We start from the raw sequence: 15736 nt of genomic DNA on the forward strand, positions 1-15736 counted from the left end.
GCTGCCTAAGTAGGTAGCCTCCTTCCAAATAAAAGGCAGTGGCGATATATCAAGTGTCCATAATAATATCACAATGTATTGTCAAATCAAATCTCGGCTCCCACAAATAAAAACGTATATATTTGATTTTTTTTTTTAAACCGAGGGAGTTGGCGAGTGCTTCGAATCCATACGCTCGAGGAGGCTGTTAATGAAATGACAGCTCCTCCGTTTGCCATCATGACAATCATACATTTTTTTTTTTTTTTCGAACTCCACCGGCTAAATCTAAAAATGTCAAATGGTTGTCGTGCAGCACTTTCTTCCTTTAAAGGTCTGGAATATTTTAAGGTTTCCATACTGCTTGGAATAAATATTTGTATTATAGTTGTTACGCCACCGCCGGCAGATGGCACTGTGGCGCGGTTGCTATGCGGCTCACGTGACTCTTTGTTTTCATTCGCTTCCTGCCCGAGTTCTAGTTTCTGTTTGAGAATGTCCTTGATTTAACCCAGGTGTCTTTGGTTTAGATTAATCATGTTAGTTGTTTAACCCCTTGTGTTGCTGCGCACGTGGCGCGGCATTAAGCTGAACTCAACTGAATCTACCCACGCGAATCGGGACTGGACTAAGAGAGACAAAGCTAAAGAGTTGCAGCAAAGCAACACCAAGCCAAGCAAGTTGTGTGTTTATGCCATGCCATAGTTGAGTATTCATGCCATGCCATAGTTGAATGTTCATGTCATGCCATAGTTGAGTATTCATGCCATGCCATAGTTGTGCGTTCATGTCATGCCATAGTTAAGTGTTCATGCCATGCCTCAGTTAAGAGTGTTCATTCCATGCCTAAGTTAGATAAGTGTTTCCTACCTTAGTTTAAGGAATGTTCATGTCTTAATTTAAGGAACGTTCATGTCTTAGTTGAAGGAGGGTTCATGTCTTGGATTAAAGAACATTCACGTATTAGTTTAAGGAGTGTTCAGGCCTTAGTTCAATTAGTGTTTCCGTTCCTTGTCCTCTGCTTAAGTATCAAATAAAGACTTCCCTCCTGCGCTTACTTCCTGTCCAAGTCTCGTTCCGTAACAGAATGCCGCGCCCGAGCAGGAAAGTAGCAGGAGAGCACCTGGTCGGGAGGCGCTCAGACTACTGGCCGCAGTGCAAGTCCGTGCAGTTTCCACAGAGGACGGCCGCTGAACTCCCGCTGGAAACGTATGGGTGGGGATCCCACCCGCTGCTGTTCCTGTTTCACAGCCAGGTGTACTTTGCAAGCCTGGCGGCCCCCAAGCCTACCAAGAAACAGTGGCTGTGCTTCCTAGTATCCCAGTTTTATGGCCCGGCCTGGGATTGGGCAGAGCAGCTGGCCCGTTCAGGGTCCAGTGCCCTCTATGACGTCACCCAGTTCTCAGAACTTTTTCTGAAGGAGTTCTCGCAGCCGGGGCAAGCAAACCGCCTGGATATACTGGAGAGGGGAATCGAAGTAATGGACAGGGCGGACTGGCCATTCCACCTCTATTATACATGGCTGGACCGGATAGAAGCAGCAGCTTCGCTTCAGGTTCCAGTCGACGCTGTGGAGCTCCAGCCCGAGGTTAACATGGCAACCTCTGGGCTCCCGTCTGAGGTCAACATGGCAGCCTCAGAGCTCCAGCTTGAGACCTACGGGGAGGTCTCAGCTGTGGAGCTCCAGCCCGAGGTTTACATGGCAACCTTTGGGCTCCCGTCTGAGGTCAACATGGTGGCCTCAGAGCTCCAGCTTGAGACCTACGGGGAGGTCTCAGCTGTGGAGCGCCAGCCCGAGGTTAACAGGGGAACCTCAGGGCCCCTGTCTGAGGTCAACTTGGCGGCCTCAGAGCTCCAGCTTGAGACCTACGGGGAGGTCTCAGCTGTGGAGCGCCAGCCCGAGGTTAACAGGGCAACCTCTGGGCCCCCGTCGGAGGTCAACCCAGCGACCTCGGAGCTCCAGCCAGAGGCCTACGGCAAGTCTCGGCTGTGGAGCTCCCCCTGGAGGTCAACCCGGCGACCTCGGAGCTCCAGCCGGAGACCTACTGCGAGGTCTCAGCTGTGGAGCTCCCCCCGGAGGTCAACCTGGCGACCTCGAAGCTCCAGCCAGAGGCCTACGGCGAGGTCTCAGCTATGGAGGTCAACCCGGCGACCTCGGAGCTCCGGCCAGAGACCTACAGGGAGGTCTCATCTGCCGAGGAAGCTGTCCCGCTGCCCAGCCCAGCCGAGGAAGCTGTCCTGCTGCCCTGCTCAGCCGAGGAAGCCGTCCCGCTGTCCAGCCCAGCTGAGGAGGCTGTCTTGCTGCCCAGCCCAGCCGAGGAAGCTGTCCCGCTGTCCAGCCCAGCTGAGGAGGCTGTCCCGCTGCCCTGCCCAGTCGAGGAAGCTGTCCTGCTATCTAGCCCCGCAGGAGAAGTCCGTCTGCCTTCCTGCACTGCTGAGTACGCCGTTCTGTTTGACTGCTCCGCGGAGGACGGTATTCCGTTCGCCTGCCCCACAGAGTACAGTGCTCTGTTTACCTGCGCTGAGGAGACGTCTCTGCTTTCCTGCTTCGCAGAGGAAGTCAACTAGCCTTCTAGTCCCGCTGGGGACGGCGCCCAGCCTTCTAGTCCGGCTGGGGACGCCGCCCAGCCTTCCAGTCCAGGTCCAGTCCCTCCAAGTTCCAGTCCAGGTCCAGTCCCTCCAAGTTCCAGTCCAGGTCCAGTCCCTCCAAGGTCCAGTCCCTCCAAGTACCAGCCCCGCTGGGGACTCCGCCCAGCGTTCCAGCCCCGTCGTGGCAGCAAGTGTCAGCTTTCAAGGCGGCCCCGGACCCCCATTGGAGGGGGGTTTTTTGGCGCTCTGGGAGAAGCGCCTTTGAGGGGGGTTCTGTTACTATTTATTGTTACTATATTGTTACAATAGTAATTTACTGTATGTCAGATTTTACTGAAGTGTTGCCAGCTTTTGCTGTATTTTATTAACACATGGACAGGAAAGGATCAGCCTTAGCCGCTGTGCAAAAAGCCAAAGTTAATTCTATATGCTAGCACAATTTCAAATGATTTTGATATAAATTTGTGAAACAACAAAATTATATTAACTGTATTTCTTCACTTTATATATATTTTTTTGTCCCTCTTCAGTTTGTCATAACCCTGATGTATTACAAATAATCACTGCTTGCAATAGGATTTTATGGGAGAGAAGTCATTTTATACCCTTTTACTCATTGTGTTTTATGTGGGTGCAAACTGAGTACTTGTACTGGGGTAGGAACTACCCCCCCCATGCATCTCCAGCTGACCACGAGGTACTTTATGTGGTTTTTGACAACTCTAATATGAAAATGCTATTCCAAAGTTATTCATCTTTCTCTTGCTTTCTGTCTAAAAAAAAACCAAACAAACCAAAAAGCATTTTGAAAGAGTTTTGTAATGCATTTCCCACACCTTGACACTTTGAGCAAGTCCAGGAAGGACTTTGAGATATCAAGCTGAAAACGCTTGTGTTTCAGCCAAAACAAAGTGGAGCACTTGGATGTGTGATGATTCAGAGGCATGTGGCATTTTTTTTGTTTGTTTTTTAACGCACCTCTGTTATTTTTTAACAACACTCTGCGTTGAGCTGTAGTTCATGTTCAGTGAGCATGACCTGAATGCAGTGCGAAACAATGGGATCACAGTGTTGCACTGTTTGGTGTTGAGAGGTGGTGCAGAGACCTGCTTTTTGACTGATTTTATTATTTTTTTGTTTCCATTAACACTTATCACTTGTTATAACTACTACTTGCTATTGTTTTCATTACTATTATCACAGTTTGATTATTATTAATTCATTACGGTTTTTAAATAGCATCTTGAGATGGTCTTGGTATACTGCAAACTGATGGTGAAAGTGTTATGAAATAGAATATTTTTTAAGCTTGTTTTCCCTTTTTACTTCTACCTTCGTTTTTGTGTTGGATCTCCTTTTGTTTTCTTATACAGAAAAATAAACTGAACTTCACTTAGTGGTGTTTTTTATTTGTCAACCCAATTAACCATTAAAACATTTTTTTCCTTTTAATTCTGCTACATTATATCACAGTTCTGTGTTGTTTTTTTTAGATGATGTATTACTCATTTTTACTGGCTGCTCGATGCTACAAATTTTCTTTTCTTTTTATTTTTTTGTATATGCTAGTGCTTGACTTTTTAACAAGGGTCAAATACTGATCAAGCATGGTTTGTAATTTGCATGCCTATTTTTGAAGAGCTGTCTTTCTTCTTCAAATCTAAACCACATCTATCTTTCTGTCTCTAAATTATTTGTCTATCAAGTTGTTTGTTTGTTTTTTCATGCAAAGAACTACACACTTTTATGGATTTTGCAATAACTAATAAAACATTTAAAAATAAAAAATTTACCCTATTAATAAAATCTGTGCAATCACTTACATTACAAGAACTTTTCTGTACAGTGTAATGTGACACGGATTGTTTCAACCAATCAGATACTGACGTTTCATTCGGGTCTGTATATATGCATCTGTATGAGCTCTTGCTGGCAGTTGAGAAGACACTAGCTAATCAAATCGACGCAAGTTTCTGGCTTCACCTTTTGTTTTGTTTTTTTTGTTTTGTTGTTTTTTGTCTTTTAAATCAGAATAATGTTAAGTAACTACTGGCACTACAGGATTGCTAGCATGCGAGTTAGTCAAGATTATTTACACGCAAATACTGACTGGGTTGATTCTATATAATTTATATCATTCTGTTTGTTTTTTTGTTTGTTTGTTTTTTTAACTGACAAACAGCACACAATTTAAAATGTGTATACACTGTGTTATCTGTAAATTGATCCCTGCAACACTGGAATAAAGTTGGTTTGACGTTGGACGTTCGATATTCGCAGATATGCGGAAATTAAGGGACCATCTCTAAAGTTACATACGACATTGTTAAACACGTTTCTAACTTCAATAGCATTTGAAGGGAATGACTTACAGTTATATAACCAACTGTAAAGTGTTCATCTAGGTGTCAGCTATAATGCACACCTCTTAGATTTTTTTTATATTTATCAAAATAAGCTATTAAATCATATGTAAATTTGACATGTATTTCACTACAGTATGGGCCCATAAACAAAATATGCCATTATTTAAAGCTCAATAGCATTTGAAGGGCATGATGTACAGTCAAAAACCCAACTGTGAAGTGTTCCTCTAGGTGTCAGGTATGAGGCACACCTTTTAGTTTTTTTGATATTTAACAAAATGAGCTATTAAATCACATTTAAATTAGACATGAATTTCACTATAGAATGGGCTCATACACAAAATATACCATTATTTAAAGCTCAATAGCATTTGAAGGGAATGACATACACTAACAAAACCAACTGTAAAGTGTTCGACTAGGTGTCAGGTATGATACACACCTTTTAGATTTTTGATATTTAGCCCTACAATGCATAAACAAAAAAACCTTCACGAATGCATAAAGGGGGTCAAAATGAGTACTGGATTAAATGGTTTTCTTAAAAAAATAGATGTCCTATTAATGAAATTATATATATATATATATATATATATATATATATATATATATATATATATATATATATAGATAGATAGATAGATAGATAGATAGATATAGATATATATTTATACACACACACACACACATATGTATGTAAGTTTTATATATATACAATATCTCACAAAAGTGAGTACACCCCTCACATTTTTGTAAATATTTGATTATATCTTTTCATGTGACAACACTGAAGAAATTACACTTTGCTACAATGAAAAGTAGTGAGAGTACAGCTTGTATGTATGTAGTGTAAATTTACTGTCCCCTCAAAATAACTCAACACACAGCCACTAATGTCTAAACCGCTGGCAACAAAAGTGAGTACACCCCTAAATGAAAATGTCCAACTTTGATGGGGAGCACTTGTAGTAACTTGTAGCTGTTTAACCCAGAGTTTTGAAGGTATGGGCATTCACACTGTGCAAATCATGTAAGAATCGCAGAAGTGTTGAATGATGAATTTCTTATGTTTAGTACTCTGCTGTAAAAATTTTTGCCGTCAGTGACTACCTGACCTCTGGGACCCCTAGCCATCACTGCTGTTCTCCAAATCCTGTAATGCAGCTATTTTGAAGAAAACACTGAGGGACAGTGTGTGTACGAGGCAGATTAGACTAGCTGTGACACTGCTATCTTCCTTGTACCCTGTGATTATTGGAATGAATTGATATTAAAATATTGCATCTGGTCTATTTCTGTGAAACAATACTACAAACTGGAGGGCTTTCGGGTCTTTCTTTGGAAGCGTCTGTATTTTTCTATGCCCGTATGATACTTTTCTGTCGCAAAAATGTTCACAAGCAGAAACCAGTCAAACATACCTTTCTAAAACATACCTACTCTTTTGATTCCTTTAAAAGGACTGTCTTAATAACTGAATCCATCAGGACCTCTTGGGACACATCCAGGCTCTTCTGAGCTACGTTACAGCGCTTGCCAGGTAAGATATGTGCTACCATCGAGACTAGAATTTCACTGACACAGCCAAAATGTGAGTAAGCACTCACACACACCTTCTGTTTGAGGCCTGTACATTCTACTGATACAAGCACCCTGTCTCTCATGTCGCAACACCCGAGTCTTCACCCCACCACTGCTTTGGTTTCACCCTTCATCTTTTCAGCCAAGGAGCGACACATGAAGACGCTGGTAATAGTAGCGTTCGGATTGCAGTATAAGGATCAACCGTTTTTAAGTCAGTCTGTCCATAAAAAGTTTGTTGGTGTGTGTTGGGGCAGTGTGAACATGACAGTTGTGTTTCCCAGCATTCGAAATCCAACAGTTGGTTATTTTCAACCTTGGTCAGTGTCTGTCGGTGCAGCGTGAACTAGGCTCAACAGAACCATGAAGATTATTATTTTTTTTCTAGGTGTCTTAAAATGTCATGTAAATGTCATGTCTAAACTATTTGATATTTATTCTGTATAGGTTGTTACCGGGGGCCACTACAATGTTGACTGTCGTCTGGAGGATCCGGACGGCACAGTCCTGTACAAAGAAATGAAGAAGCAGTATAACAGTTTCACGTTCACTGCCGCCAGGAATGGTACGTACAAGTTCTGCCTCAGCAACGAGTTCTCCACCTTCACACACAAGACTATCTATTTCGACTTCCAAGTCGGTGATGATCCTCCACTCTTCCCCAACGAAAACCGAATGACTGCTCTAACTCAAGTACGTATTTCACACGTCGTCTAATACAGAGGAGGATTCTCAAGCGTAATGGGTTATAGTCAGGGATAGGAATAATAACATGGTTAAATCGCTGATTATTGTGTAGTCGAGGTTTAGTTTAGTGCTTTTCACACTGCACTTAACCGTCGTTCTTAACCCCGGGTGGAGGAGCATTTCACACTTGTAATTTAAAAGAGGTTGGGCGGGGGGTAAATAATAATGTCAGACTGTGTCAGAAAATGCGTCAGTTGGAGCAAAGAGGAGACCGTTTTATTTTTACAGTTGTGGTCCGAAAAGTAAACAGTGACGCTACTGTACAAGTAAACACAGGTCTCTCCATGCTTAAAAGGAATTAAAAATAATATTCATATAATTTGCTCCTCTGTTTTGTTTCTTTTGTCTTTTTGTCTTCGTTTTCTCGCCTTCGTGCGTCTCAGGAGGTTTTAAACAGCCGAGGGGGGTTTACGTGGCGAGGTTTTTTCTCAGTGACTACGTTTACATGGACAGCAGTAATCTAATTATTGACCTTACTCTCATTAAGATAATAATGTGATTAAGGTGTTTACATGAGTTGCTTTGAGAATACTCCTGTCATGTTCCCGTTTTACATGTTTTAGAACATAATTAGATTAACAGCCCGCGTCATTACGTCACCGCGCCACGCCGTCCGACGTCCCTCCAGAATTTCATGTATCAACATACAGTTCGTCTTCGTTATGGTACCGTATACAGTTTTGGGTGTTTTTATTTAATTTTTTTTACAAACGCTTTAAGTGCAGTTAATTATTTGTCATGCTGTACGTGCTAATAGACAACTGCTTGAAGCCGTGGGCTGTGTCTCAAACCGCGTAATTACCGTGTATATAGTAGCCGAGATACATGTATTTTTCCCCACTACAGGCCTATAGTAGGAAAGTATGCGGTTTGGGACGCAGCCAAACTCTCTTGTTCGCCGTAAAACGTAAATCTGCCGTGTGTGATTGTGTCCTGTCGCAAAATGCGGTGAAAACTCTCACACGACGTTCATAATGTGATTAAGGTGTTTACGTGTCTGTAATACACGTCCATAATGCGACTAAAACAGGAGTACTCCACCTGTCTTAATTCGATTAGAGTTTAATTAGATTATGACCTTAATTAGATTAAGGTAAGTAAAAATTGCTGTTTACATGGTAGTTTCTTAATCAAAGTGTGGTCTTAATCGGATTAAGAGTGGATTATTGTTGTCCATGTAAACACAGTTTATGCAAATAAGAGCATTAACCCAGGGTTAATGTGAAACATCAGATTATGAATATCCAGGATTAATTGTTAACCCCGGGTAAAGTATGAGTAGTGTGAGAGAAGAATAACCCCGGATTCTGTTTACCCGGGGTATAGAACGACCCAGGGTTGTTGTTTTTTTTTTGTTTTTTTTTTAAGTGTGTGTGAAAAGCCCTTTTGTGTAACTATCGTCACTGAAACCATTTGCGTTGTTTCGTGTGAACATTTCTGACTCGTGGTCATATTTGATCTCCGTCAGATGGAATCTGCATGCGTCTCCATCCATGAAGCCCTGAAGTCTGTGATCAATTACCAGACCCATTTCCGGCTGCGGGAGGCGCAGGGACGCAGCAGAGCAGAGGACTTGAACACCAGACCAGGGTGGCCTTCTGGTCCATCGGGGAGGCGTTTATCCTCCTGGTGGTCAGCATCAGCCAGGTCGTCCTGCTCAGGAGCTTCTTTTCAGACAAGAAAACCACAACGACTCGCGTCGGATCCTAACATCTTCAAGTCATTGTTATTTTCGATCTCTCTCGTTCTCTCTCTCTCTCTCACACACACACACACACAAACACACAAACACACACACACGCACACAAACACAAACAAGGGACTAAAGGCATGCTGCCATGGTTCATTCTCCACTTTTAGGACTACATATTTAATGTTTATTTAAAGATGTATCTGTTTGGCTTTACATCTTTTAGGCTTATGTATGGCATAACATTCATATACAACAAACAAACACATATTTTCAGCGGTAAGAAGCAAATCTCGTAATTTATTGTGTGGGTGTGCGTTTAATTTTTACACTGCTTTCTTTCATTTGTAGATGTGGGAGGAGCTACTTAACACACGCTTAGCTCTGCAGAACTGTTAATGAACTCGTGACTGTTGGGGTGTTTAGACATCAGCGGTAGGACTTCAGTATTAAATGAGTATCATAAAAACACTTTCCACTCTTCTGGATGAGCTGGTCTAGAATAGACGAAAATGGCTCAAGTATGGAGAGACATTTTAACTTTCACCATTTAATTCGAAATCTGACTCGGAGCTAGGGCTGTATGATTATGGCCAAAATGATAATCCCGATTATTTTGATCAATTTTGAGATCTCGATTATTTATCACGATTATTAATTGATTTTAGTAACAACATATTTTTATTGCACTTTCACATTTATTAAGTTTTCTCATACCACAATATAACACACAAGTAGGCATGAGAAAACTTGAGCTGGTCAATTATGACAGAATTTAGGAACATAGTGTGAGCCATGACAAATTAATTTACCTTTTGATAAACTAAATGTAATATTTTCAGTTCATTTTACAGACTGTATGCAAAAAACAACCGTTAACCTGTTCCCCCTTGTAAACAAATACAATAAACCTCAATGTTCAGTGAAAAAAAAAAACCACTTTCAGATACATGTTAGAAGCACATCGGGATAACGTATTTATTCAGAGCGGAGTTCCTTTTAATTTTTTTCAGTTTAGTACTTTGCGTCTGGTTCGTTTTTCGTTCTGTCATCCGCTTACTGGTGCTCTGATGTTACTTTCTTAAATGAGGCTTGTTTTGAATGGCTGTATTTTTGTCACATAATTAGCAGGTCTTAAATTTCACTAACATCACGTTAAAGACAAAATTCATGAGCACTAACTTAAGTTATAGAATCTGGAAGCGTGATTTAGAAAGCACTGATTTATGGAAAAAAAAAAGAAAAAAAAAAGAAAGAAAGAAAAGAAAAAAAAGAAAAACAATTAAAACATAATGGTGGTCACTGATTCCATTTGCTCACAGTTGAACTTCAGAGTACACACTCCAGGTGCTTTGGTATCGCGTTTGAGCAGAACATTATAAGGTTTTTGACTGTGTAAATACAAAGTTCCTGTGTATCCACTGCCCTGCAGTTTCAAACGAACCTGTCCTCAGCTGTAAGGTGGTAGTCGAGTGTGTTGGGAGGACTGAAAGCTTGAATCTGCAGGGTAGTCGGTCACAGTGACTGTAAATGAGAAGAGAAATTCCAACCGTATGGCTGGAGAACTTGATTTGTAAAACAGATGAGTAAATAATCCAATTCAAACGGAGCCGCATACGCCAGCTGATTTTGTCAAATCCAATGGAACAACAAAATAAATGCAACAGTTGGATTAAGAAATGGTGGCTGAATTTTTTGAATATTTAGCTTGTATGGAAATGTACACGTTGATGTACTTAATACTTAGGTATTTTGAGGTTGGAGTTTACAATGATTATGATTTGGGCTAATAAAAATGATTTCTTCCTGTAGTCCTGTTGGGTTAAGTGTGGGTAAAGTAGCAGATTTCAATTAGTTGATATGGCTGTGTAAAGCATCATGTTCACAGTTTCGTTTTAATTAAACTGGCTTCACAGGAACTCCATTCTGTGTGTGCTAGCTTTGCTGTTTGTTTTCTTTTTCTTTCATTTTCACTGTACGTTTGGTCTTCATCAGCTCTCAGATTATGTATGGATTTGTTCAGTGTTAACAAATTGCCCTTGTATGTTTAATCACATCCAGAGAAAAAAAAATAGTGAGATCTGTTATACACAATCAATAAATCTGTGAAATGCTTTATTACATTGTATTAGTCTTTTACATTCTGTGTGACGGGCACACGGTGGCATAGTGGTTATTTGTTAGCACGTTTGCCTCACACCTCCAGGGTTGGGGGTTCGATTCCCGTCGCTTCCCTGTGTGTGTGGAGTTTGCATGTTCTCCCTGTGCTGCAGGGGTTTCCTTCGGGTACTCTGGTTTCCTCCCCAGTCCAAAGACATGCATGGTAGGCTGATTAGCAGTCCAAATGTCCGTAGTGTGTGAATGGGTGTGTGATTATGCCCTACGATGGATTGGCACCCTGTCCAGGATGTACCCCGTCTTGTGCTCCATGTCCCTTGGGATAGGCTCCAGGTTCCCCGTGACCCTGAACGATAAGCGGTGTAGAAGATGGATGGGATGCTGTGTGAGTACACTCGCTGTACTGCTGTATTGCCACCAGGGGGCAGTATGTGCAAATGTAGGTAAAACTGTTTCTAACTATAAGCAGTTTCACAAGAATGCAGGGTTTATTTATTATAAATGTTACTTTTATTTATTTATTCTAAATATGTATTTATATAATTTTAATTATCTATAAATATAACAAGGTGTATGTATATCATTATCACAGTCATATATCAACTGTATACATCTAAATATACTTATAAATATTCGTAACGACCATACGTTTCTATGGTCAATGTTTAAACACCATGACTAGTGAAAATCTCGTCGTCGTGAGGAACTTCTCGAGCGCCTCAACGTCGTGACTACAGAAATTTATTGTTTACGTTTGGTTAGACGTCGCGCCGAGACGCGGCGTTTCTGATTGGCTAGCTTTAACGCCAATCATTAAAGGGGCTGGAGTAATGGGTCTTCAACGGGAAGCTGCCGAGTGGCGAGAGGAGCCGCTGCCATACACTTCCTTATTCGTCGTGGGGAACAGAAAGTATCGTATGAGGAAAACATATGAAACAAACAGGCGCTGAGAAGAGTCGTGGGATTGTGTTTGTTTCCTGGGGGAAGACTTTATTACAGAAAAACACACACACACAAAAAAAAAACACGCCACTGTTGTACGGTATCGTCTAACATTAGCGCTAAGCTAAGCTAGGTGAGCTGTGAGCTAAGCGAGGGTGGCGAGTTGCGGTCGGATTCCAGCACAACGGCTTTGATTTACATTCATATAAGTTCTGTATATTCGGAAAAGCCAGGAGTTATGATGAGAAATCCACTAACGCCAGTGGATTTGAGCGTCTCTCGTGCTGTCATGGTTCTGTTAGTCAATTGAGGTGACACCAAGCAGTGGATCTGTGGCTTCGACCGACATCCAGAGAAGCGACGACAACAAGGTAGAAGTCGGCCACTTTTGGCTTTGCTACGTAGGCTCATGTTTACTAGCTAGAGAAAGACGATAGGTACACGTATAAGCTTGGAATTATAGTTATTGAAACAAAACTACTTTCTGGGCATTGTGACTAATGTAGTAAGCGCTTCTGGAATTTGGCCCTATTCAGACTGACATAACTAGCTAGCTAGGTTGACTAAACAACCCAGTTACTCTTTGGAGTCAGATTTGCCGAGCTGTGATCTAACAAGCTGTCTGCGTCTTATTTAGTCCTAATGGATAGTTTTTACAAGATTTCCACGACCATACTTGTTAGTTATCTCAATAATAATAATAATAATAATAATAATAATAAAATGAACGTTAGCTGGCTAGCTAGTATAGCACAGAGCTATCGGCGGTCATAACTAGAACCTAGCTGGTTCTTCTGGGGTTCAGTGATAAAGGACTTGATGTCCTATGACATGTACGTAAAATTTACACCATGTGTGTAGCTCGATATATCCAAGAACTGTTGATTTATTTTTCTACTTTGTTTGCTTGTCTATAATATAATGTATAATGCTTCAGATGTATTTAATCTCAGTGTGGTGTTGTGTTCATATAGGCAGAAGGAACGCAAGCAGATGCGATGGATTTAAAAACTGCTGTATTCAACGCAGCCCGAGACGGCAAGCTCAAGCTGCTCCAGAAGCTTTTGGAGAACAAAACCGACCACGAGGTGACGAAACTGATGTCAGAGAAAACAAACGGAGCGACACCGCTGTTGATGGCGGCACGCTACGGGCACCTTGATTTGGTCGAGTATCTTCTGGAATGCTGCTGCGCGCCTGTAGAAGTCGGCGGGTCTGTCAACTTCGACGGCGAGACCATTGAAGGAGCCCCTCCGCTGTGGGCCGCTTCAGCGGCCGGACACCTGAAAGTAGTGCAGTCGCTCTTAGGCCATGGTGCTTCTGTGAACAACACCACGCTCACCAATTCGACCCCTCTGAGAGCCGCTTGCTTCGACGGCCACCTCGATATTGTCAGGTATCTGGTGGAACACAAAGCTGACTTGGAAGTGGCCAATCGGCACGGCCACACGTGCCTCATGATTTCTTGTTATAAGGGCCACAAAGAGATTGCGCAGTATCTGCTGGAGAGAGGCGCTGACGTTAATAGGAAAAGTGTCAAAGGTAAACTGCAACCACGAACGACGAAAGCTTTTGCTACTTACTTGAAATAATCTGTCAGGTTTAAGAAGTATGTTATTTCTTTAGTGTTTATTTTTTATATTGCTTTTCTCTGGTCGTAGTGCTGAATCTTTCAGTAGTGAGGTGTGTAAACGAGGTCTCATTTAACCGCTAACCTCTCTGCATTCTGTAGGTAACACGGCCTTGCATGACTGCGCCGAATCAGGAAGTCTGGAGATAATGAAAATGCTTCTGAAGTACGGCGCCACGATGGAAAAGGACGGTTATGGAATGACTCCATTGCTCTCAGCCAGTGTCACTGGGCACACGAACATAGTAGACTTCCTCACACAACACCCACAAACGAGCAAAATGGAACGAATTAATAGTTTAGAATTGTTAGGTGCTACTTTTGTGGACAAAAAGAGGGATCTTTTGGGAGCTTTAAAGTACTGGAAGAGAGCCATGGAGATGCGGTACAGCGACTGCAGCAACATCCTCTTTAAAGGCGAACCTAAAGAACTTGTAATGGCGTACGACTACGCGAAGGAGGCCGGGAGCATGGAAGAGCTGGACAGTTTGATCTCAGACCCGGACGAGATGCGAATGCAGGCTCTCCTTATTAGAGAACGCATCCTGGGCCCATCGCATCCAGACACGTCCTACTACATTCGGTACCGAGGAGCGGTGTATGCCGATTCGGGGAATTTTGAGCGGTGCATCAACCTGTGGAAGTATGCCCTGGACATGCAACAGAATAACTTGGACCCACTTAGTCCTATGACTGCCAGCAGCTTGCTCTCATTCGCTGAGCTTTTTTCTTTCATGCTGCAGGACCGTGCTAAAGGCCTCCTGGGGACCTCTGTGTCTTTTGATGACCTCATGGGCATCCTTAGCAAAAGCGTGCTGGAGATTGAACGCGCCATGAAGCTGCGGCAGCCCGGGCCCGACCCGGCTCAGCTCAGCAAGGCGCTCGCCATCATACTGCACCTCATCTGCTTACTGGAGAAAGTCCAGTGCACGGTCGAGCAGGACCACTTCAAGAAAGAAACCATTTACAAGTTCCTCAAGCTGCAGCCGTGCGGGAAAAACGGCTTCAGCCCCCTTCACCTGGCCGTGGACCGGAACACGACGTGTGTCGGCCGCTACCCCGTCTGCAAGTTCCCTTCGTTCCAGGTGACCTCCATCCTTCTGGAGTGTGGCGCCGACGTGAACTGTCGTGACGAAGATAACAATAGCCCTCTGCATGTAGCCGCCTCCAACAATCACCCCGACATCATGAAGCTGCTTATCGCATGTGGCACGCACTTCGACAGCACCAACTCCTTCAGGCAGACTGCATGTGACCTGTTAGATGAGAAGGAGATGGCCAAGAACCTGATTCAGCCCATAAATCACACCACACTGCAGTGCTTGGCCGCTCGCACCATCATCAAGCATAATCTTACGTATACAGGAAATATTCCAGAGAAGCTTGAGGCTTTTGTGCTACTGCACAGATAATGACTAAGGTACTATCCAGATTCGGTTTTTAAAAAGTGTCTCGGAGCACCGAACTCCCTTTTCACGTTCTCCACGTGTACGGTTTGTACAGAATAAGGAGTCTATCGAAGACTTCCGAGAATAGATAATTTCTGTTCTGTGGCCATGCCTGATGCCTGAAGTTTTTCTCCCGTACAATGCTTATTTCTTGCTGTTCATTGATAGAATTTTTTTTTCTGTTTGCCGCTGCTTTGTTTTTGTCACTATGCAAAGGTGTTGGGCTGTGTCTAATTTAATTTCCTTTTTATCTTGCTGGCATCTGCACAATACTATTGTATTGCTGTTCTCTTCTGAACCTGTGGTTATGCCCTCACTTCATTATTGTTTTTTTGTCAGTGTTTCGGGAATGGAATGCGTTCGTTACTCCCTTCAAGCATACAGAAGCTTTACGACGTGGTTGACGTTATGTGAAGACCATAAGTGCTTTATTTCTCCTATGCACAGCGTATGATATTGCGACTGTTCCATGTTCCTGGACTGTGCCACTGTTTTCTAACTGCCTGACTACTGTCATCATTTTCTCCAGTTTTCTTTAACTTGACTGCAAACCTGCAGCAAAAAAGCAACTTAGTTTGGGGTTTTTAAAAAAAAAAAAAAAATTATGTATTCAGAGGATAGGTCTGGAGTGTATTTTAGTAGTCCT

At 42.7% G+C, this 15736-nt stretch overlaps 3 protein-coding genes across 3 annotated transcripts in view; all 3 read left to right on the forward strand.

Annotated features, from left to right (window-relative positions):
- The first annotated feature begins 94 nt into the window (after window positions 1–94).
- On the forward strand, window positions 95–4830 carry LOC128607818 (uncharacterized). The gene is made up of 2 exons (XM_053625008.1): window positions 95–2620; window positions 2691–4830. Exons 1-2 carry the CDS (start codon window positions 1067–1069, stop codon window positions 2934–2936), a joined length of 1800 nt encoding a protein of 599 aa, XP_053480983.1. The 5' UTR covers window positions 95–1066; the 3' UTR covers window positions 2937–4830.
- Window positions 4831–6633: 1803 nt separating this feature from the next.
- On the forward strand, window positions 6634–9104 carry LOC128607821 (transmembrane emp24 domain-containing protein 7-like). Its single transcript, XM_053625013.1, is given in 4 exon segments — window positions 6634–6683; window positions 6963–7208; window positions 8731–8841; window positions 8844–9104. Coding segments are annotated over 4 exon segments (498 nt in total). The 5' UTR covers window positions 6634–6671; the 3' UTR covers window positions 8973–9104.
- Window positions 9105–11831: 2727 nt separating this feature from the next.
- The window catches only part of fem1c (fem-1 homolog c), a 4285-nt gene continuing 380 nt past the window's right edge, over window positions 11832–15736 (forward strand). The window contains exons 1-3 of the mRNA XM_053625015.1: window positions 11832–12383; window positions 12987–13554; window positions 13745–15736. The exon at window positions 13745–15736 is cut by the window's right edge and continues 380 nt beyond it. Coding sequence (XP_053480990.1) covers window positions 13011–13554; window positions 13745–15054 — 1854 coding nt within the window. The 5' untranslated portion in view covers window positions 11832–12383; window positions 12987–13010 and the 3' untranslated portion in view covers window positions 15055–15736. The remainder of the gene's footprint in view (window positions 12384–12986; window positions 13555–13744) is intronic.

This window comes from Ictalurus furcatus, chromosome 5 (genome assembly GCF_023375685.1).
Source record: "Ictalurus furcatus strain D&B chromosome 5, Billie_1.0, whole genome shotgun sequence".
NCBI lineage: Eukaryota > Metazoa > Chordata > Actinopteri > Siluriformes > Ictaluridae > Ictalurus > Ictalurus furcatus.

Coding starts and splice junctions, on each gene's coding strand:
- LOC128607818 (XM_053625008.1), top strand. CDS start 1,067: ATGCCGCGCCCGAGCAGGAAAGTAGCAGGAGAGCACCTGGTCGGGAGG. Junction 2,621..2,690: donor CGCCCAGCCTTCCAGTCCAG/GTCCAGTCCCTC, acceptor AGTCCCTCCAAG/GTCCAGTCCCTCCAAGTACC.